This window comes from Pteropus alecto, unplaced genomic scaffold (genome assembly GCF_000325575.1).
Source record: "Pteropus alecto unplaced genomic scaffold, ASM32557v1 scaffold81, whole genome shotgun sequence".
NCBI classification, from domain to species: Eukaryota; Metazoa; Chordata; class Mammalia; order Chiroptera; family Pteropodidae; genus Pteropus; species Pteropus alecto.
The window spans coordinates 13,748,908-13,772,225 of NW_006433378.1; the positions used below are offsets into that span (position 1 = coordinate 13,748,908).

Consider the following 23,318-nt stretch of genomic DNA (forward strand, 5'->3'; position numbering starts at 1 on the left):
TGGATTAAAAAACACTGAATCAAACCAATGGCTATTCAAAACCTTGAAACAATGGAGTCAGTGTTTATCAGTGATTACTAACATTAGTTCTGGAGCAATATGGTTTAATAATGTGATATCAGTGTTTATAAGGTAAATTCAATTATATGGCACAAATTATAGTAATACATCTGACCATCTTATAATGAACATTGAACAGGATTTCAGAGTATAATGTACCTCATGCTTTTAGATCTCTTTTCTGGGTTCTCATTATTGTATGGATAAAACTAAAATTTCATATAAATGGAATCATTCACTACGTGGCCTTTGTTACTAGCTTTTTTTTCACTTAGCATAATATTTTCAAGGTTCATCCATGTTGTAGCCTAAGTAAGTACTTCATTTTTTATAGCCAAATAATATTCCATCGTAAGGATATACAACATTTTATTTACCCATACATCAAAAAATGGACATTTGTATTACTTTCACTTTTTGGCTTTATTCATAATGCTGTTATGGTCATTCATGCACAAGTTTTTGTGTGGACACATATGCTTAATTCTCTTGGGAGTGTAATCTGAGTCATTTAATAACTCTGTGTTTAACATTTTGAGTAACTGTCAGATATTTTATCCAGAGTACCTGCACCATTTTACATTCTCACCAGCAATGCAGAAATTCCAAATTCTCCACCTACTTGCCAACATTTGTTATTATCTGTCTTTTCTATTATAACCATCCTTAAAACTGAAATGGTACTATGGTTTTAATTTATATTTTCACGATAACTAATGATGTTGAGAATTGTTTTCTTTTTCGTATTGGTCTTTCTTTGACTTTTGATGCTCTTTATGTCAGTTTTGTCTTGTCTGTCAAAGCATGTCATCTCTAATTTTTCTTCTTATATTTGACATGTCAGCTCCAGCGAGCTTATTTAAATTATTTGGACATAGCATTTTCTCCTCTAGTCCAGTCTTATGTAGTTCCCAGTTTCTTCCTAAATTTCCCTCCTTTTTGCTTGCTCTAAGCTGACATCCCAGGTGTGTGATTGCAAAAAGCCCAATATTCAGAAGGGCACTGTGTCTAATATGCTACTGTGGTTGTCTTAAAATTTGTAATAATTTTGAATGAGCGACTCCACATTTTATTTTGCAGTGGGCCCTTAATATTATGTAGCTGGTCTGGTGCCTTAATTGCCATTGTTATTTGTCCTTCAAGTCTCAGCTTAGAGAGAAATATCTTCAAGAAATTGTTCCTCACTTCTGTAAAATTCATTAGGTGTTTTTCCTGAATTTCATCTACACCAGCATGTATTATGACTTTTCATTTTTTTCTAATACTATTGATTTATGAACCTAAGGGCTTTGCCTTTCTTATCCATTTTTTTCTGTCCTGAGAACACAGCATAGAACTAGCTATATAATACAATATTTAGTTTGACCACATAATATGGCCCAAATGGTGAACCGTATAGCAAATGTAATCAGAACATGAAGTCCAGGGTCAGACAGCTTGTACATACAACTACTGTCATTTACAACCTGTGTTGAACCTGGGAAAGTTATTTAATGTTTCTGGACCTCAATTTATTCATACTTAAAATGGAGATGACATTAGTCCCAATCTTGTAGCAGGTTTATGGAGATTAAATGAATTAATAAATGTATAACATTTAGAATAGTGTCTAACTACCATTTAGTATACGCATTAGCTGTTATCATTGTTATCTTCAATTCTTATTTGTTGAATAAATTATTGACTGTATATACAAAGAAAAGAAAAGGACATTAGAACCTGGTGAAGAAACTACATAAATTAAAGAGAAGTTTTAATGCTCATTATTACTGTTTATTACATCAATTTACACTTCTAGGAGGAAAGGTGATTGTACAAGTTCAGTTCACGAATCAAAATAGGAAGAAAGTTAGGAAGCTGAGATCAAGCCCAAAGAGAAGCAAAATTGAGTCTAAGAGCAAATATATGAACTTTATAAGGAGAAAAGAGAATCTTTCTGTTTAAAATTCTTTGCAGAAATCAACTCAATACAATGGTAACACAATTTTGATAACTTAGTTTGGGTAAATTAATTCCAATAACCTTTAGAGAGCATCTTTTTTCTTGTTTACATATTTAACAGTTATGCCTTGACACTACATTCAAGTATTTGCAGTTGAGTTTAATTCATATTCAATACAAATGTAATGCCATTATGAATAAGACACACCGAATACATAATGCAGGGGTGCAATTTGTGTGTGTGTCTGCATTTGTCTTGGGTGCTGCATGCGTTCTTATTTACCTGCCCAATGTGAGGAGATCTCATATTGCCTTCTCTTACATACTGCCGGCCTCCCTCATTTCTTTCATGTGCCTTCCAAGGACATGTGCCTGGACTTCTCTCTACAACACTGCCCCCTCTCACCATTTTCAGATCTCAGTCCACACTTTAGTTTATCAGGGGACATACTTCTGACATTTCCACCCCTTTGTTAACTTCCCTCCAAAATGAAACTGTGGTGTTCCTACATAGTGCTTTTCAGTTTATTTGTATTATACTTTTAAATTAATATCTGTCTTCTCTGTTAAATTTTGAGTCCACTAAGGGTATAAATTATTCTGTTTAGCTCAGCATGTATCCCCAGTGCCTGAATGCTTATTGTGGAATAATTGCACAAAAAAATATTGAGTAACTAAGTCACACGCTACACGGTTCTCTGAAAAGGCCTAAAGAGTCAATGACTTTGAAAAGTTTCAAAGACATGAGTGTAAGGAAGAAGAAAGGTAGGCAATACTGGCAACCTGGGATGTGTTGTGTACTACATTTGGATTCTAAATTTGGCAATACATGGCTAGTCAGGTAATGTTACAAAAATAACCTATAAACATGAAACATTATATAATTTTAAACGTATGACAATTAAATTTGACAACAAAATATTTATGTTGCAACTAAACTCAAGAATGTGGTTATCAAATAGTACTTGATTAATGGTTATTGAAAGAACAGTAAACTATAATCATTTTATAGAAATATCAAAATGCTATTCAAATAAGCAGTTCTTCAACTGACCTTCTGGAAAGGCAAAGAATATAAATCAAATCAAATTTCAGAGTTCCTTTCTGTAAAGGACTGGAATGGTAATGTACAGACAGACACTTTACTTTTTAATCATCTTACTTAATGCAGTGATAGAACCTGAAGATACTAGATGGACAGCTAATATGTCCATTAACCTGTCTCAGTCAAATATCAGATGTCTTAAATGACTCTTCAGTAGGTGGTGAATCAAAGCCAAGATATAAATGAGTTTTCTTTCAGAAATATGTAATGTGTTTGTGTAGCACAGAGATGTCCTTTGGAATGTCAGATATGAGAGGGAGTGACTTTGCTCTTCTAATGTAAGTACTTGAGACAAATGCATATTGTGTCATATTACAGAGCCCATGCCAAGTCTGAAATGATATAATTACCCAGGGAATCACTTACCTTCACAAAGAAATTTTATTCTTCCAGAATTTTTGTTAATAATTTCAGATACATAATAATTTTTAAACACCAACACTTTTACTGATAGCATGCTAATTTTACGTACACCAATATTTTTTCACAAATCAAAAGCTTATCATTTACAACAGGTATTAGCAAGACGACCTCTTTAATTTTCATGGGAGGTAAATTTACCTTTTAGTGCTGCAGAAGAACAATACATTTTCTGATGAAAAACTGAAGAATTTGCTTTGCATCATGCTAAGAGGAATAAGTCAGCCAGAAAAGATTGAGAACCACATGATTTCACTCATATGTGGGATATAAAACCAAAAGCAACAAAGAACAAGAAAAATAAACAAAAACTCATAGACACAGACAACAGAGGGAAAGGGGGTAGGGGGAAGCTAGCTAAGGATAAAGGGGGTCAAACATATGGTGATGGTGATGGAAGATTTGACTTTGGTTGGTGAACGCACAATGCAGTACACAGATGATGTATTATTGAATTGTACACTTGAAACCTATATAATTTTATTAATCATCATCACCCCAATAAATTTAATTAAACAATTGATAAGTATAAAAATATTTTGTCAAATTCTAATAAGGATATTAAATACAAGTTTTTAATCCATAGTAAATAATAGCTGAAGGATTAAAAGCCCTTTACTAAATTATATGTAAATTTCATCACAATTTGATTTGCTTTATAATAATATTGGAATATCATAATTCTGTCCTAGGTAGTAGTCCAGGTGACTGTCACATGAAGTACCGTAAAAGTGTTCTCACATTTGTTCAACTATGATATGACCCTACAGGCGAAGTTTTAATAAGACGGTAAAAGGCAATATGTCCCATGAAAAGCACAGAATTCAAAGTAGTAACTGTAAATAGCATAAAATTATATATAATGTAAATAATGTAAATATAAAGAAATAATATATATATAATAATTATATAACATAGTCAACCAGGAACTGTTTTAAATATAAATTGATTTTGGCCAAAAAATTAAAGAAATGATATTGGAATCCTGCTGTTTAGATATAGAAGAGATAACGGGAGAATGATTTAAGACAGGTCTGTGAAGGGTGCTTATGGAACACACAGGATTCATGACAGTACGAGTAATTCAAATTAATTGGAATCTAAATTGTAAAGTGTGCTTAGGCAGAAAAGTGCTGCCATATGGAAGTCCTTAAACATCAGGCTGAGGGGTTGGGGTTTTATTCGGGAGAGAATACAATGTTATTTATGATTATAGAGCACAGGGGATGTGAAACTTTCATAAAGCTGTTATGAGAATTAAAAGTTTGCTTTTAAAGAAACATATTCTTAGCTGCACAAGGAATAATTTCTGCAGCTGGAATGATTTTTTTGCAAGAGAAACATAGGAAATAACATAATGTTGGTGGCTTTTGCAGAGTCAGGGAGTCTTTTTCGGTCACATTCAGCCTGTGATTGTTCTCTCTGAAATCCAGAGACGCCTGCCAATATCCTTCCAGCTCAGCAGCACAAACTAAGACTGTGTACAGGAGACACAGACAGCAGAGAGGTCTTTTGAAACACAGTTGTTGAAAACTGGAAATAATAATGTAGAACAAGATGATAAACTAAGACTTCTCATTATTTGGAATATAAATAGATAAAGATTCAGAAATGAATCCAAGACTGAGGACAGGTATAGCATGGGGCATGGAAAAGCATTAGTAGCATCTGTTGAAATAAAGACCATAGAAATAAAGCAAGTAATACCAGATGAGGGGGTGATGCATTAAGGTCTGGACATGCAGGATTGAGATACAGATCAAAGGGATGTGCCCTGCAAGTGAGGTTCCTGGTTCCAAAGCTCCAGGTAAAGAGAGATCCTGGCGAGCAAAAGAGTGACTAAAGGTCATCTGCGTAAATGTGGACAGGGATGAGAGCACCTAAGCAGAGTAAATCATCTGAAAAGAGACCAGAGTCCACGCAGAATACAGGGGTCTCCAGGGAGACAGGAGACTGCAACTGAGACCAAGGAGTCCACAGAGGGGTGAAATGGAGAAAAACCAGAAAGTGTGCATGTCTAAAAGCCAAGTGAAGTCAGCACATAGGAAAGAAAGCTGGTTCAATAGGGTCCAGTGATGAACAGAGTGCAGTGAGGTAAGGATGAAAGAATATCCAGGTAGTTACTGAAACTTAGTTACCTGTATAACAAATTGGCCATTTTACTCATTCTGATTGTAACTTTTGTGAATTTTCTGTCTTTTATTTTCTTTTCTCCCAATTAAGTAAATGGGTTTGGCAGTTGAACATCTTAAAAAATTGGCAGAAGAGAATGCCCTTCTGTTTGAAAACCTCATCTTACTATTTTATTTTATTTTTTTTAGCAATGCTGGAAGTGGGGAACATATGTTCAGCCTAAAACTCTTTATCTAACTTGCATAATACATCCATAGTATGTTTTTGTTTGTTTCTTTGTTTTTGAAGACCATTTTTCTGATAGTAAATAAATTATTAGTGATATGATTACATAATAATTGCATGTCTATATAAAATTGAAAAGCAAAATAGTAATCATATTGTACTCCAATCAACTTCATGAAAAGTAGCTTTAAAATTGTCTTTTTACATTAATGAAGGGAAATAATCAAACACCAAATTTTTATATACAGAGTGCACACATATATTAAAATTTAATTGAATTTCAGTCATATAGAAAATCAAACAACCATTATTTGGTTACATAATAGCATGCAAAAGAGCATGTACCTTGATATTGAATGTAAGTTATATTTCAAAATAAATGTATGGCATAAAATATTTTAAGAGGCACTAAAACCTCAAATACTGAAAAAAATTGATTCAGTAATAGTAAAGTACGTTTCATTCAGTATATTTCCTGATTGCATGAAGTAAAATTCAATGAATAAACTATCTCTGTTTTAATATGTATGCTATAAAGGTATTTAAGAAAATAATTCTAGGTATGCTAATTATGTTGCACACAAGAATTCTTATTTGAAATATAATCTATAGGCTAGGCTTGTGTTATAAGCAGTTCCTCTATTCATGGAGTAAGTGATTAAGCATCTTTATATTGTTTCCATTGACTTCCTAAGAATGAGTTAGATAGTGCTATGTTTTAATAATTTATCTATGATGCATCTTGTACCAATTATGCTTATGAGCAGTACTGTTTTATTTATTCAAAAATGAAAACTATAAATTCATTTTAAAGGCTTTAATTTTTATAAATCTTGATACATTTTCCTTACATGGTTGAATATGAAACTAAATGCTGCAGGAATGTTGTTTTCATTGGTAGGTTTAAGGCAGAGTTGAATAGGCATTGCTGTTGTTTTGTTACATTTGCAAAGAACGTAATTGGAAGCCAGCAAAACTCTTCCTGGAAGAACATACAAGCTTTCTAAGAGGCAAAGAGCATAATAAATAACAGAGGTTGATAAAACATGTGTTTAAGTGTTTACTACATGTCCCTGTTAGAAGTGGACAGGTAAAATGGATAAACTAGAAGCTGTAAATCATAAATATAGAAACGCTGCTCTTTTGAAAAAAAATTTGAATGCAGGTTAAGAGTTTATTTTTGTTTCCTATGTATATCACAAATGCCATACGTTTTGTCATTTTACACGAAACAAACATAAAATCTTTCTTTTTCCTGAATCAATGCAAACAGAGCCCAGACGGTCGTGTCGAAGTCAAAGGGCAGCATGGACGTTCATCCCTGCACATCAGAGATGTGAAGTTGTCAGACTCAGGGAGATACGACTGTGAAGCTGCAAGCAGAATTGGAGGGCACCAAAAGAGCATGTACCTTGATATTGAATGTAAGTTATTTTCATTTTGTACGTTTATCAAATCAACTTTTTCTGCTTTGAAAACTAGGAATTTTTGTAGGAAGATAAAATACATATGTGGTTCATGTTTCATTTAATGCACAGCTTTAGAAAGAATGCAACCCTTCAAAGTCAGTTATTGGAGACATCTAGTGGATGTTATGGGACATTTCACATATTTAATGATCTTGATATTGCTTACCATGGAAATTGTGTGCTTTTTTGCAACGTTTAACACAAAACACCACGTCGGCTGAACTATATTATTAATTATTATTATTAGTTAGCAATAATTGGTCAACATCTACTTAGATATCTATCTGCTTATTATAATATTAATGGTTCTGTGATCCACATAAGAAGTGAGAATTTTCATTTCTTATTTCAAGTTATTTTGTTAAGTTATATTCCATCCTCATAAGATATGACATAGTATTTTTAAAATGGTTAAATATATTAGCATTTATATTTTATCAGAATAGTGTTTAATATCTGAAAGTAGGGACTATGACAAGGAGAGTTGTTAAATATCACAAAATGTTTTATAACTGTGGGATTTGGGAAGTATGAAGACTAATGTAAATAAAACCTGCACAGTCCACCTTAAGTTATTGCATGATTTTAGAATAGTGTAGTGTACATGTGCTTGAAAAAAGAAGAAATTTAACATTATTCTCAATAAATATTCAGGAATCATCAATGCTGGAGGTTCGCTGATACTTGAAAGGACATATCTGTCTTAGAGGGAATGTATAAAATACTCTTATTGACAAAATGTTTCTATCGGAGAATGTCTAGTACATTAATATTGATAGAATATGATGGTAACTATAAAAGAAGGTACATTATCTTATTGAGGATGCCTCTAGAAAGCAAATATTTTCTCAAGAACAGACACAAATAATCCATATTATTTTATATATTAACTAACTGCTTGTCAAAACAAATGAAAAGACAAATTAAACAATTTATATCTAGGCTTTCTTTTAAATGTTTTGTTGATTTAAAGTTTGCATTAAGGTCAGTGATTCATTTTGAGTTTATTTTTATGGTGTCAATATATGTTATTTTAACATAGATATATTTAAATCATTCAACACTATTTATTAAAAAGACTTCTAGCTAAGGGTTTTTCTAACATTGTTAATCTTTACAAAGCATTAGTTTTGGTTTTACTAATTTACATTCTCTATCATATATCTGCTTTCTAGTTTGTTGATTTTGGTTTTAACTTTATTGTTTCTATTTTTTCTACATAGTTTGGTTTTGCTTTGCTCTCTGTTTATAAAATTTTAGGGTGGGATATTAGATCATTTATTTTAATATTTCTTATTGTCTCATATAACCATATAAAGCTCTAAATTTCTCACTAAGCGGTACTTTAACTGCATTTCACAAATTATATGTTGTATTTTTGTCGTCGTTAAGTTGAATATTTTTTTTTTAATTTCCCTTGTATTTTATCATTGCTCCCTAGTAATTTATAAGGATATGTTTGGCTTTCAGATATTTAGTATTTTTCTGGAATATTTTGCTATTATTTATTTCTGATTTAATTCAATCATGCTTAGGAAATACCTGCTGTATGATTTTGATTTTTTTATATTTATTGAGATTTGTTTTATGTCCCAACATATAATCTATCATGGTGAATACACAATGTATACTTGAAAAGCACATGTCTTCTGCAGTCACAGGACCTTGTGTTCTCTAAATATCAGTTAGATCAAGGTGGGTGACAGTGTTTTTTAAATCTTCTATGTCTTTACGAATTTTTTTTTTTTTGTATAGCTGTTCTATCTGAATGAAAGGTGTTAAAATCCTCTACCAAAATTGTGAACTTTTTTCTCTTCTTTTAAACCCATTGGTTTTTACATTATGTATTTTGAGACTCAGTGAGGCAATACATATTTTATAGTTTGTATACTGTATTAGTTTTCTATTGCTACTATAACTAATAACCATGGACTTAATTGCTGTAAACAACAAAAATATCTTTCAGTTCTGGAGGTCAGAGATCCAAAATGTTTCTCACTGGGATAAATTCTAGTGTCTGTAGGTCTGTGTTGTTGTTGTTGTTGTTGTTTTGTGGAGGCGCTAGGGCAGATTCTGTTTTCTTGTCTTTTTCAGCTTCTAGAATCTGCCCACATTCCTTGACTCATTGTCCGCTTTTGTCTTCAAAGCCAGCAGTAATAGATGGAGTCTCTCTCATGTCACATCACTCTGATTTGCTTCCTTACTTACATCTTCTATTTCTCTGACTCACCTGCCATTAAATTGGACCCACACTGGATAATCTAGAATAATCTTCTCAAATCAACACTCTTACCTTAATCACAGTTACATAGTCCCTTTGCCATGTACTGTAACACGGTGACAGGTTCTGGAAACTATGATGTGTATATATGGGGAGGTTGTTATTCTCTCTCCCATTATATCTTTCTCATAAATTATTTCTTTTATTTTCTCTACTAATCTCTTTGAGTTTAATATATTTTATCTAACATTCAAATAGCTACTCAAACTATCTTATGAATACTATTTGTATACCTTTTTTATTAAATTTATTGAGGTGGCATTTGTTAATAAAATTATATAGGTTTCAAGTGTACTAACTATTAGAGAAATGCAAATCAAAACCACAATGAGATACCACCTCACACCTGTTAGAATGGCTATCATCAACAGGACATGTACACCTTTTTCTACTCATTTACTTTCCTTTGTTTCTTTATGTGAAATTAAAAGGTGTCTTTTAAGGCAGTATATGATAGAACATTACCTTTTCATTCACTCTATCAATCTCTACCTTATAATTAGAGTGTTTAAACCAAGAGTCATCAATAAATGGGTCAGATAATAAATATTTTAGATTTTGGTCTTTTTTACAAACCATTTTAAAGGCTTTTCACATTTTTTTCTCTTGCAAACAATAAAAAAATATATATATAAGAACCATTCTTAACTATAAACATAAATATAAGAGGTTCTTAGGCTATATTTTGCCCAAGGCATAGTATGCCAACCACTGGTTTAGAAGACTATTAAATTTAATGTAGTTGTTAATATAGTTTCATTAATATCTACGATTTTATTTTTCTGCTTTTTCCCTCTGTTTTTTCATGTTCTGTTTCCATTTTTTTTGTCTTTCGAGTTATTTAAAAATTTTAACATTTTATTTTAATTTATATATTGACAATATGTCTTAGGTTTTTATTTAGTTTTTGTATTGATTTGCTTAAGTGATTTTATAGGGATTGTAATATACAAAGCTAACTTTTAACAGTCTAAATAGAGTTAATACTTTAAACTAAATGTAGAAACCTTGCAACCGTATAGGTCCTTTTACACCTGCCCCCCACTGATCTTCTAATTATTGATTTCATATATAATACATTCATTGAAATCTCACAAAAAAATGATGTTTGTTTTAAAGTCATAAATATTTCAAGGAACTGAAGAGAAAAGAATATATTTTATTTACATATCTATTACCTGGTACTTTTTTTGTTCTTGCTCTTCCTTCATCCTTATAGATGCAAAGTTCTCTCTGCTTAAAGAAATTTCTTCTCCATTTATTATAGAGAATATATGTTTGGGATAGATTCTATTATTATTATTTTTTTCATATTAACATATTTTCCCCCTCCTTTATTCTGAAGGACTTTTTTTTTTTTTCCTGGAAAGAATTCTGGGTTGACATTCTATGAAGATTGGTTTTATTGTTTTCTAGTTTCCTTGGTTTCTGATGAGAAATCCATTATAATTTGAATCATGGGTTCCTTGCATGCCACTCACTGTTCTTCAGATTAGGTAATTTCTACTGATTTTTTTCTTCAAGTTAACTGGCTCAACACCATCATTTCCTCTCTGCTACTAAGCCCATCCAATGAATTTTTTGTTTTATTTGAGGTATTGTTTTTGTTCTAAATTCTTGATTTTGTTTTGTTTTGTTTTGTTTTATATTTTCTGTTTATCTGCTGACATTTTCTTTCATTTTCATTCATTTTATGTATGTTTTCCTTTATGTAATGGAACATAGTTAAAATACTTGCTCTGACATCTATATCTGATAGATTCAACTTGTGGTCCATCTTAGGATGTGCATATGTTGATTGTCCTTTGCTGTTAGAATTGATCATTCTCTTGGCTCATTAAATATCAAGAAATGTTGATTTTTGTGTTGGATACTGTAAATATTATGCTGTGGAAACTTTGGATAATTTGACAACCATTTGGAAAAAGTGTTTTTAAGCAGATAATCACCCCTAAATTCTGTGTTGCCTCCTGTGAGCAGTGATTCAAATCTCAGTTGACTTCTAAAGATTTTAATGTGCAAGTTTGTATCCATCCTAAGCATGCAAGGATCAGGACTCAAGCTGAGATTTCTGTGGTTTTATACACATAATTATGGAATCTCTCCTCTGACTCCTACCTGGGATTATCCTATACTATCGATCCTCTATTGACTTCTTTCCAAGATACCTCTGTACTTACGGAAAAATTTTAGCTCTGGAATTACTTTGAAGCTCCTCCAATAGAGCCTCCTCCACAACTACCTTGATTTTATATACTCTACAGAAGCCTTAGGGAATTTTTCTTATTATTTTTGTTTCTGTTGTTATTTTTGTTTGATTGTGTTATTTCTAGAGATAACACATTATGGAAAAAAATACATCTATATTATATTATGGACACAAGTACATATATATTATATATATATATACACAATATAATATATAATAACATCTTTAATATGTGTAAATAGGTATAGATACATATATATACTATGTATTAATGCAACTTTAAATCATAAACATTTGGTTTCCTTAGTTCCTGGAACCAAGAACATAAATGTCTTAGTTTTAATTTTTATCAGTTTTTAATTTATTTCTTTCCTTCATTTTTCTTGAATTTTATTTTTTATTTTTTAAGTCATATGTCCTTAAATAAATTATCATACCAATCAAAAGATTGTTTAAAATGCAAAGTCCTAAAAAGAAGATACATTTTTGATTTTTCCTTTCAGTGATCAATCTTATGTAGTCAATTTTTTATAATTTGACATTTTTATCTATAACCAACCTGGAAAGTGTAGTAAGTTCTAAATATGTAAGTCATTTTAAGTTGAAATATAGAATGGCGTTAGCTGAGGTTTACAGTTAAATGTTCAGATTACTTAATAGTATCCTTTACCTATAAAGGGTTAGCTTTTTTTAATATAGACTAAATTTCATGTAAAGCAAAAGAAAATGTTTTATATTTTAAGATTAACAAATACAGTATCAAAATTTAATCATTTGTTTCATTGACATATTTTCTTCTTTTTTTTTAAATACCCCAAAAAGGAGATTCTCTTATGGATCTACTCTACACATAAATGCTCTATTTAAGCTATATCCTCTTGTTTTCTCCCTGGATGAATATCTTTTAAATATACAGTATGAATTGCTTGAAAATCTCTTGAAGGCTAGCTTCTTTTATGATTAATCTAGATTCCTATAGTATTTCTTCATATATGTCAATTAGAATTCTCTATATTTCACAATTTACTAATGAATTTCAAGACAATAGTAAATTATGTCGGGAGTCTAGCTCAATATTCCAGCCTTATACTGCATTTAAGAATAAAATTTACCCATAGAATGATATTAATTCACCCATATATTTGTCTTACATCTTCTCTATTGTACATATTTGAGATTATTACCTTCTAGGTACTTACTATAATTTATTAAAACTGAATCACATAAAAATGTTGATAGGTGAATATAATGGTATAAAATTCACTTATGATAATTTATATAAATATAAGAAGAATTTATACTTAAGTGGAAAGTAACATAATCGTTCATCTTAATTTCACTAATTACTGAAGTTTAGATTCTATTCATGTGATAGAAATAGAAAAAATGTTGCAATGTTATCATTTGTCTATAATTAGTATTATTTGGGGGAATGGGGTTAAATAATTATTTGGAATATGTAACAATGCACATAATTTAAATCTCAGCCTGCTCTTCTCTTTTGGATATCTTCCTTGTAAATTAGTGCAATTGTATTACAAAAGTTGGAACTTTTTTTATGTCTACAATACTACTTTTTGTAATTAATGTCATACTTTTCTAACAGAAAGACTAGTAGAAATTTTGGTTGGATGTTGCAACCTAATAACTATGATTAGTACTGAAAGTGTTTTAACAAGCTTATATCTTGGTGATTACTGCCTGTGTTGTTGTAAGATAAGGTATTTTATTGAGTGAAAAAATTTATAATAGTATTAAAACTTTCAGTATCTTACATGTAACACCATGAGAAGTTGTTGTAAATAAACATGTAAGAAATGGAAAAAATATTTTTATTCTGCATCTTTGAATCAAAACAGTATAGAAACTATGAAAATTGCAAAGATATTATACAATGTCACAAAAAACTTACTAGAACAGTCTTCACTTCCTGATTCAAGCACTTGCAGTATAATATTGCTAAGAATGAGTCAAAAAGAATCAAATCATTTATAATTCGATACCGACCACATTTACTTTAATATCACTAAACTTAAGGTATTTAGAATATTAAAACGTTTTTTCATTCAAAGCCTCTTTTGTATTTTATCTTACACAGATTCCTTGGCATCCTGCCAGTTCATTTTCACCCTTTCAGAGGCATTACCCTTACCACAAAGCATGAGTTGAACTAAAGTTCTAATTTATAAAACAATGGAGATAACAGGCATGGGATATGTGCTTTAATGAAATAAGCACCAATTACGTTGTATGTTTGATTACAATTAGAATATTATTAAGTTTTGTGACTAGGTGCTCATTACATATTACCTATTAACTAGACTTAATTATTTTATATGATAAATTTAATTTAACAGTTACGCGGTAACAATGCATGCTAAGAAATACTGAATTTTCATTTACATTTTTTTCTCATGAAGCTCTCTGCACCTGTTTTTATTTCTTGTTAGATATAATAGCAATGTTTAAATGCATTTTCTCCTGTGGTATAAATGTTGTTAGCAATGTCAGAAAAGTTGTAAGGGTATAGAGATATTAATTAATCTTAAAACACGAATTCATGTTATTCCATATTTACCAGCATTGCTTAGAATTAATAAATCTTTTCTCTATCACATACAAATTTCCTCAAGTTTTCCAGTTTCTCAGCATAACAGTGATTCTAGTAGCATCAGGGGCTGCATGTACAGGATGAGGTAAATAAGATGCAAACATGATTTTAACATTTAAAAAAAATTATCTCAATAAACATTTAAATAGAAAAGTTCCTTGGCCATAGCAGGCACATATTTTATACCTGTGATTAGAATCTTGTCTTATGACCCTATCTTTTGCACTCACCATAATACATTTAATCTGTTTAAACTTTAAAGAAGATGGCTCATTTGAAGAAATAAATTGGTTCTAATGCCAGCAGCTAATTAGGTTTTATATCTAGTATGATAATTTCAAGGACAGTATCTGAGAAAAATTCAAAGCTTTTCTCTACATCTAAAAAATAAGAACAGTATATTAAAACAGAAAAGTAGAAAATATTTTATTTCTCAGCTGTATTTTTTAGCCCAAACTTTACACGAGCCCCCTGGGAAAATTTGAAATATCACATTCCTCACATGCACAGATACTATCAATTATTCTAGTTTCATCACATTTTTGTCTAAACCTGACAGATATAATTTGATTCAGATCAATGTTGTTGTTAAAACATATTTCAGAAATTATGATGATGAAAAGTTTTTAAGGATTAGTAAGAAATATCTAACCCTTGAGAAATAAACCTTACAAATTAACAAACACATACAAACACTTAAATAAATGTAGTTATTTTGTGTAATTACAAATTTATCTCTGTCTTTTGATACCTGCTTAACTAAATTCCAGAAATATCAATCCCTACCTTCAGTTTATCACAACTTCCAGCCTTTCTCTGGAATGAGAACCTCAGTTCTCACTAGCACAGTGACCATCTTAGTTCGGGCTGCTATAATGAAATACCATAGACTTAAACACAGGCACTTATTTCTCATGGTCCTAGAGACTAGAAGTTCAAGATCGGATGGCAGCATAGTGAGGTTCTTGAAGAGGACCCTTTTGCTGGTTATGTTTGCACATGTCCTTTCCTTGGTACATGCACACGGAAAAGGAGACACCTCCTGTCTCTTCCTTTCTTTAAGGACATGAATTCCATCATGCATGTTCTACCCTTATGACTTCATCTAAAGCTCATTACCTCCCAAAGCCCTCACCTCCAGATATCATCTCACTGAGGCTGCAACATAAGAACTGGGGGAAGAAGGACTCCAACGTTCAGTCCATAGCAGAGAGCCTTATGGATTTGATAGAGAAGACCACCTCACACATTGAACTAGTGTAAAATTTCACAGGGTGAGGTTGTCCACTGAAATCACATCTGAGATCGCATCCTATCAGGCCTTTACTGACTTCACCGAGTATTGTCATCTTCAAGATTCCGAAAGATCCTCTATAACCTTATGGCAGACTGCACACCACCTCTTAAGTCTGTTCCAGCTGCTGTAACAAAGTACCATAGACTGGGGAGCTTATGAACAACAGTAATTATTTTCTCACTTTTCTAGAGCCTGGAAGTCAGGGAGCCAGCATAGTCAGGTTCTGCTGAGAGAGAGCCTTTTCTGGTTACAGACTGACTGCTGTCTTCTAGTACTATCCTTATATTATGGAGAACAGAATAAACAAAACTTTCTCTTGACTCTTATAAAGGCACTGATCCTATTCACTAGAACTCCACCTTATGACCTCATCTAATCTTAATCCAATCAACCATAACTGTGTGGCCCATAAATTCTTAAATCCTCTGAATTATATTAGCTGATTTCAGTGGAACAGAGGCCAAGACTAGTTTTTCCTAATATCGTCTATGTATTGTTGATATCTACCCACTGATGTCAGCTAGCTCATAGTTTATGATGATTTAAACTAGATAGAAGTTTTCTAATATATTGGGCTTTACTAAAATAATATAAAAAAATCATAGTATTAGCAGCAGCTATCCTTAGATTTTAATAAATCTGCTGGATCTAATCCCAGGACATAACTCAAGTTATTTAAAGTATCCAAGCTTCAATTTCCTTATTTATAAAGAGGAAGAGATGGGTCTAAACCCATGATTTCATGAATTTAAGTTAGTATATTAATTACATTTTTTTATTGAACAATATTTATTAGGCATGTACTACATACCAAGCACTTTTCCAAGTGTCGAGTATATAGAATTGAATAAAACAAGCAGAAACAGATGACTTTATGGACTTTACATTCTAGCATGAAAAACCAATAATAAACAAAACAAAGTAGCAAAATACATATAATATGGAAAACAGTGACAAAGACTAAGGAGAAAAAAAAATAAAGCATTTTATTATGTCATCAGCTAATGACATGGTAATTATATATAATAAACACCCTAAAACTCTGTGGCATGCAAAAATAATTCTCAGGCTCAACTGAAATTGGCTGACCCAGGCAGACCTTGAATGGGGAGCTCTGCTTCAAGCAGCAAGGCTTACCTCCAGGCTGTGGGTCCAGCAACACTTGGGACCAGTCTGAGAAAGTGGTAACCATAGGGAGAAAACCATTTCATGGTGGTGGCAGAAGCACAAGGGAACAAGCCCAATAAGCAAACTTTAGATGTTTGCTCATGTCACCTCCCAAAAGTCATGTGGTTAAGCCTAACGTCAATCCTGCAGGGTAACGTACTCCCCTTCTGTTGGGACAGCTTTCAAATGAATATTTGCTGCTTGATATTTATTGCCAAATTCATTCATTGAATTCATATTTATTAATGTTTAGTATATGCTCAGCAGTATGTTCATCTGGGGAAACGAATACAAAGAGTAGACATTTTTAGCTCTAAAAAATTCTAAAAGGGGTGACCCATGTCAATAAGCTATAATTTTAGGAGAAGCTATATATTCTTTTTTTTGTTCTGAAAATGTATTATGTATGATTCATTTCTAATCATAACTTGAATTCCTTTTTTTTTACTCCATGTGGCTCCAATAATTTTGCTCTATTATGTAAAAATAATTAAATTTTGATGATAGTTTATCACCTCTTTAAATTAAAAAGTATTCTAATACCTATTAAAAATAAAATATGTCAACATTAAAAGTAGTTAAGCAGATAGAAATTGTGGTTGAAGTCCTAATGAATAATTTTATGGTTATTTGAAAGTTATAAATATTGACAATTTGTTATCAGTTTTCATTCAAGAGACTTAAAGGGAGGTGGAAGTGATTGCACAATTCCCTATATTTCAGCCTTTCATTTAAGAAGTGATAAATATAAAGGTAAAATGATAATGATAATAATGCCTAATGTAATATAATTGTGCTTAAATTTAATCACAGGACATAGTACCATGTTAGTATTGTCATTATTATTTCTAATTTGTTATTGTTATTGTTATTATGCAGGTGACAATAGTGAGAGTTTTGTTGTTTGTTTTCTATTGCTGTGATCCGGACATTCCCTTATGTATGTAGACAACATTCTAGATGCACAGCCACTTTAAGATGGAAGTGTTTTAGTTGGCTTTTGATTTTTTTTTTTTAGGTCGTCAAGTTTTGATATACCTGCGAAACTTAAGAAATGAATTAAATTTGTGGAGCAGTTTTTGCCACATGTAAAATTATCTACATAGACATCAAATTAAATCAGTAGATAAAAATTTAACATTTTACTTGATTGAGTTTTTTTTTTTTTATTTTAATAGTAGTAACATATTCTAAAGTTATTTGACATCATTAAGCACAAATTTCATAAGTTATACAATCTGCTACTGGTAAATCTGATTTACTAATTTATCATTATTGATATTCAACTTTAACACTGTTGTAGTTCTATGACCAATCATCTTTTGATAAGTTATACATTTTTATGAAAGATTCACTTAAGCTTTGCTTCCTAGATTTATATGTAAAATTGTGCATAATGATGATAATATAGTCTTTAAAATGCTGTAGCTATTTATGGAAAATTCAATATGTAAAGCAATAATAGAGGACAAAATAGTCATAGGTAGTAAAATACTTTTATTAGTATTTGTATGTATAATCTAAAGAGGAGAGATATTAGGAAGAAAGAATAATAATAGAAACAGGAATAATTCACCTTATCATCAAACTTCTCTTATGATCAGTAATATGTATATCACTAATAATGGTCAAATTAAGTGTGTGCCAAGTGCCATAGAGGCATATCTTAATATAAATGATGCTTATGAGTCTAGGTTTATAAAATATGCCGAGATTTATGCATAACTTTGTTGTTCAAATTTAGTGAAGAAACTGCACATTCAGTACTAAGGTTAAAGTGGCAATAAACATATCTAATTTAGTATTCTATGTAGTCATTAGAATTCCCATGACACGTGGACTTAATCTAGTTAATTGCCATAGCTGATTCTGCATATGCGTGAACATACAGTAGAACGGGATCTATGAAATTATTAATTGAATTATCTTCTAAATGTGCCAAAGGATATATTAGCTTTTATTCCCTTGGTAGTTTCCCCCAACATAAATCAAATGAGAAAATTCAGTGACTAAAATAAATGTCAAGATGTTTTAGATATTATTTTTAAAATGTGCAGTTAATTCTTAGCTAATTTAAGGGGTTGGCTTCTTCACAAAATAGGCAATAAGAGTCTATGAAAGAAAATATATTACTATAGAATTAACACCTGATAAAAGTCCTAAATTCTGTGATTTTAGCTAAGTCAAACAAATGTTGGTATACTTTTCCTCCTCTATTAGAGTGATGACATCTATAATACATACTTATCCTGGGTTTTCATTCATTAATGTGACTATTATTTATTATCTGCTGAGTGTCAAATATAAATTTAGGTGCTGCACAGAACTGTGAGAAAAGGCAGCATTGTCCTTGCCCTTGGAATTTATGTTTCAAGGGAGCCAGAGAAAGGAACACACAGCTACAAAGCTAGGGAAAGGAACACATAGCTACATTAAGATGAAATATATCTAAAAGTGATTAGGTAAATGATACAGCTAGGCAAGAGGCTGAAAGCAGGAAAGGGTTAGGGATGGATACAGTTGAAGGAACGAAGTTAACCCAAATGGTGACAGGGCCAGAGAAAAGTCATAGGCTCACTAAAGTAGAACTTTATAAATCATAAAACTTTTTGATTTAAGAAATGTGAAGATAATCTCTTAGAAAGATTTAAGTGGAATAGTAACATTGTCTTAAAATAGAAACTGGTAGACCAGTAGGCCAGTAAGCCAGTAAGGACAGAGCTTCTAAAGTTGGCCAGGTAATGAGTTTGGCCTGAAACGGGGATGTAACAATGGCAATGGAGAAACGTGAATGGTATATTTATGTACTGTGATTTATTGGCAAGAAATGAATGTCAGAGTTCTTAAAATAGGATATTGTATTACACATTAAAATCATTTTTGCTATTATTTGTAGTTCCTAAAATCTAAGATTAAAGAGAAAAATACCTAAAATTTTATACTGCACAGTATGATCACTACAGGAGAGGACAGTATTTCACAGTAGTATATAAATTATTTGGAGGGTATGCAAGAAACATTTTGATAATCCCAATACTGATTTATAAGAGCAATACATATTATATTATTAATATTATTGAGAGACAAATTTATTTTTTATCGTTTGTAAATCTTACCCTAATGACACTTTTCAATTCTATTCACAAAATATATAGTAAATAGTGCTTTTGTATACTGATTCTATTATTTATGAAACTGTGACAATTCAGGTCAAAGGATTTTTACATTTCGGTTGCCAGAGCCTGTGTTGTTTTCCACTTCAGCCTGCTTATGAGCAAGCAGAATTCAGGAATCCAGGCCAGCACTCAGCAAAAAGTAAGACTTTACTCAGGTCACAGCTACCAACCACAAATAAACCATGTTCAGAAAAAAAAAAAAAAGGAGATTTCAGAGCTCTAAGAGGAAATGACAAGAGAAAGTGAAAAGCTGTATTAAGCTAGTAATCATGTCGGCAAGTCTTACATGGTGGCAGAAATGCAGTGATGAGTGCTGGCTGCAGGTTCAGCTCAGAGTCTCAGCACTAAGGCAAAATAATAATAATAATGAAACAAAAAAGATATTTTTCAAAACAGGAATAACTTGGCATTAAGCCTGAAGGCAGTCTTAAAAGTTTATCTAATGTCTCCTGAAATATGATTTTCCTGATCTCACCTTTGAAAAAGTGACAAACTTGGATCCTGGCATACTGTGGTATCTCTTCTTGCTGGCAACTTTAAATCATAGATTCAGTCAAGGCCATGGATATAAGATTGTTGAAATGTTCTAGCTCAGCCTTCTGCCTATACAGCTGTCATTTAATAAAACCTCAATAATTTATATTTTAAAATATTGCCATTGTGATAATAGATAAGAGAATATAGTTCCTTTATTTGTAAAGCCCTTATTCATTTTACATCCAGTTTTACATGTTCTTCTTCCAGTCTATGCTGTAGTATATACATTTTGATAAATAATTATATAATCATTAAGTGGATGATATAGGAGCCTATAGATAATCTACTTTCCAATATTTTCAACACCAAGGACCTCTTATATTATTTTTGATCATGCATTATCTGGTTTTAAAGGTATTAACTTATTAATATAATATCTATTAAAGAGGGATTGTTTTTCATCTTCTGTAGATATATATACATGTAAATACCTGTGTGTGTATAGTAAACTATCAACCAGGAGCATTTATAAACATGAAAAAATTAGATTAGCATTACTCCAAGAGATTTACATAATTCTAACCAAGAACAAATATCACCTTTTATATATATATACACTTGTGTTCTTGTCCCTGTTTCTGTATTCCTCCTCTTCTTCCTCCTCTTTTTTCTCACCTTCCCTCTCCCTCTCCAGTTTTAGTTCTTTTCTCTCCTATGTAAAATTAATTTTCCTGAATTTTTATCTAAGCACTATTTATTCAAGGATATGTTGCTAAAACATGGTTCTAGCCATAAAATCCTTAGTGTGGAAAATGACTGGCCTGCCCCAAAATGCATTTCTCCTTACATTTTAGCTTCTCATACATCAGCATAGACAGGAAAGGTGGCGATGATTCTAATTATCTCATTTTATTGGCAGCACCTAGAAATAAGTGAGTGTACAATGTGCACTCTTTTTTACCAAAATCCTTCTAAACTCTATTATGTACTTCTTTTATTGCTTAAATACAGTATATAGGACATAATAAAGAACTTCCATGATTACTTGGTATAATCGTTTCAAACATTAATTCCAATATGGAGTAACACTGTTAATGATCTATAGTAACAGGCCTCTGAGAATATACTTACAGTTTTTAATGGAATAACTGGCATAGCAGTGTGGTTTTATTAGATGAATATAAAGAGCCAAAAGGGGGTGGTCTTGGCCACTGCCTTCCTAAATATCCCAGAGCAAGGCTTCTTGTATGTAGAATAAAGATTTATAGATGACACGCATGTTCCTTTCCAGATATTTGATGCTATGACATCTGCCCAGTTCTGTAGAACTTAAAATGACCATGTGCACAAAGATGTTGTAAGTTTAACTTTGTTCATAGGTAAATGCTAGAAATACAAAAATTGCTTCCCATTGCCATGAGAATTTGGTGGATTCACTGTTAGATATAAGTCTTCCATCTTTCTCTGTCTGAAAGTCTGGTTGGATAAAGTTTTCTTTGTGTGATTGATTTAAAAAATGATAATTTTAACTCTAACACTTCAAATATACAAAATTACAGAAAATAATCCAGTACTTATAGTTGTCATATTTCCTTCAGATCTGTCTTTGTCATTACCTCTTAAAGGGAAATACAAACAAGTTTTTCTTCTAATTACTTTTCTTGGGTATACCCTTTCTTTTGTCAAAGAGAAATTATTCTGACACCTATTTAAAATGATAGGGAAGACTTTATTCCAGTCTATTGCAATAGGGGTCAAGACTGTTGCAATAGGGATGAAAAACTGAACTCAACTCCAAATGTAAGGATGAACGTGCATTCAAGGTAGTAAGCAGAGTGAGACTAGAATCTGTGGATGGAAATTTCTAAGAGGAGCTTGATTAAATTTCAAGGACAACGTGATTATTGCTAAACTGGTGTAATAGGAGTCTTGCTAAAAATAGGCCATAAACATAGACATTAAAGATAGGTAATAAGGAACTTGATCAGATACCAAGGGTAATCAGATATCAAAGATGGAAGGGTTCTCACTAATCTAACTTAGCTTGAGTTCTTTAGTAAAAGCAGATCAGGGACAAGGCCCAAGGACAAGGTGTAATCAAAAAAAAAAAAAAAAAAAAAACCTGCAGACTCTGCCTAAACTTTTGTCAAGGAGGGTGTTTTTGCCACTTTCCTTGTTTCTCATCATTCCCAGACACTTTCTGAAGGCTGTCTCTACCTTCATATCCAATGGATGAGGTACTGATCAAGTTTCTCTGATTTTTGTTCTCTACTCTACTCAGATAAAAATTTGTTCTTCTAATAGTTAATTCTGTTCATTGTAATTTATACAATATTTTTAATTTGGACTTTAATAGAATTTGGGGGATATATAATACCTTAAGAGATGTTTCCATACTTTATAGTCCATGACTTTATAGTCCACAAATTTATTTTCCTCATGCATAAAATATGGGCACAAAACCTAGACAAAGAAAGCAACTTTAAGGTGAAAATTTGTCCTTGCCTACCTTTTTGTTTTTACACACACACACACACACACACACACACACACACACTGTTATTTCCACAGTTCCTCTCTCTTCCTCTGACCTTTTTTTTAACTGGCAAAGTTTATTTCCTTTGCACAACATTTGAAGCCTTTCATGATGTGAAAGTTCTGCTTTTCTGAAAAGGCCAATTTTGTGAAAATTACAATTTTTATTAATCAGCATGAAATATGGCTAATTTTTTTTAGCCTGAAGTCTT

General features: G+C 31.6%; 1 protein-coding gene across 2 annotated transcripts in view; it reads left to right on the forward strand.

Moving 5' to 3' along the window:
• NCAM2 (neural cell adhesion molecule 2) overlaps positions 1 to 23,318 on the forward strand; it is a 413,016-nt gene that overhangs the window by 298,113 nt on the left and 91,585 nt on the right. For both annotated transcript variants that reach the window (XM_006908233.1, XM_006908234.1), the window contains one exon: positions 7,158 to 7,308. In XM_006908233.1, the coding sequence (XP_006908295.1) occupies positions 7,158 to 7,308 (151 nt within the window). The remainder of the gene's footprint in view (positions 1 to 7,157; positions 7,309 to 23,318) is intronic.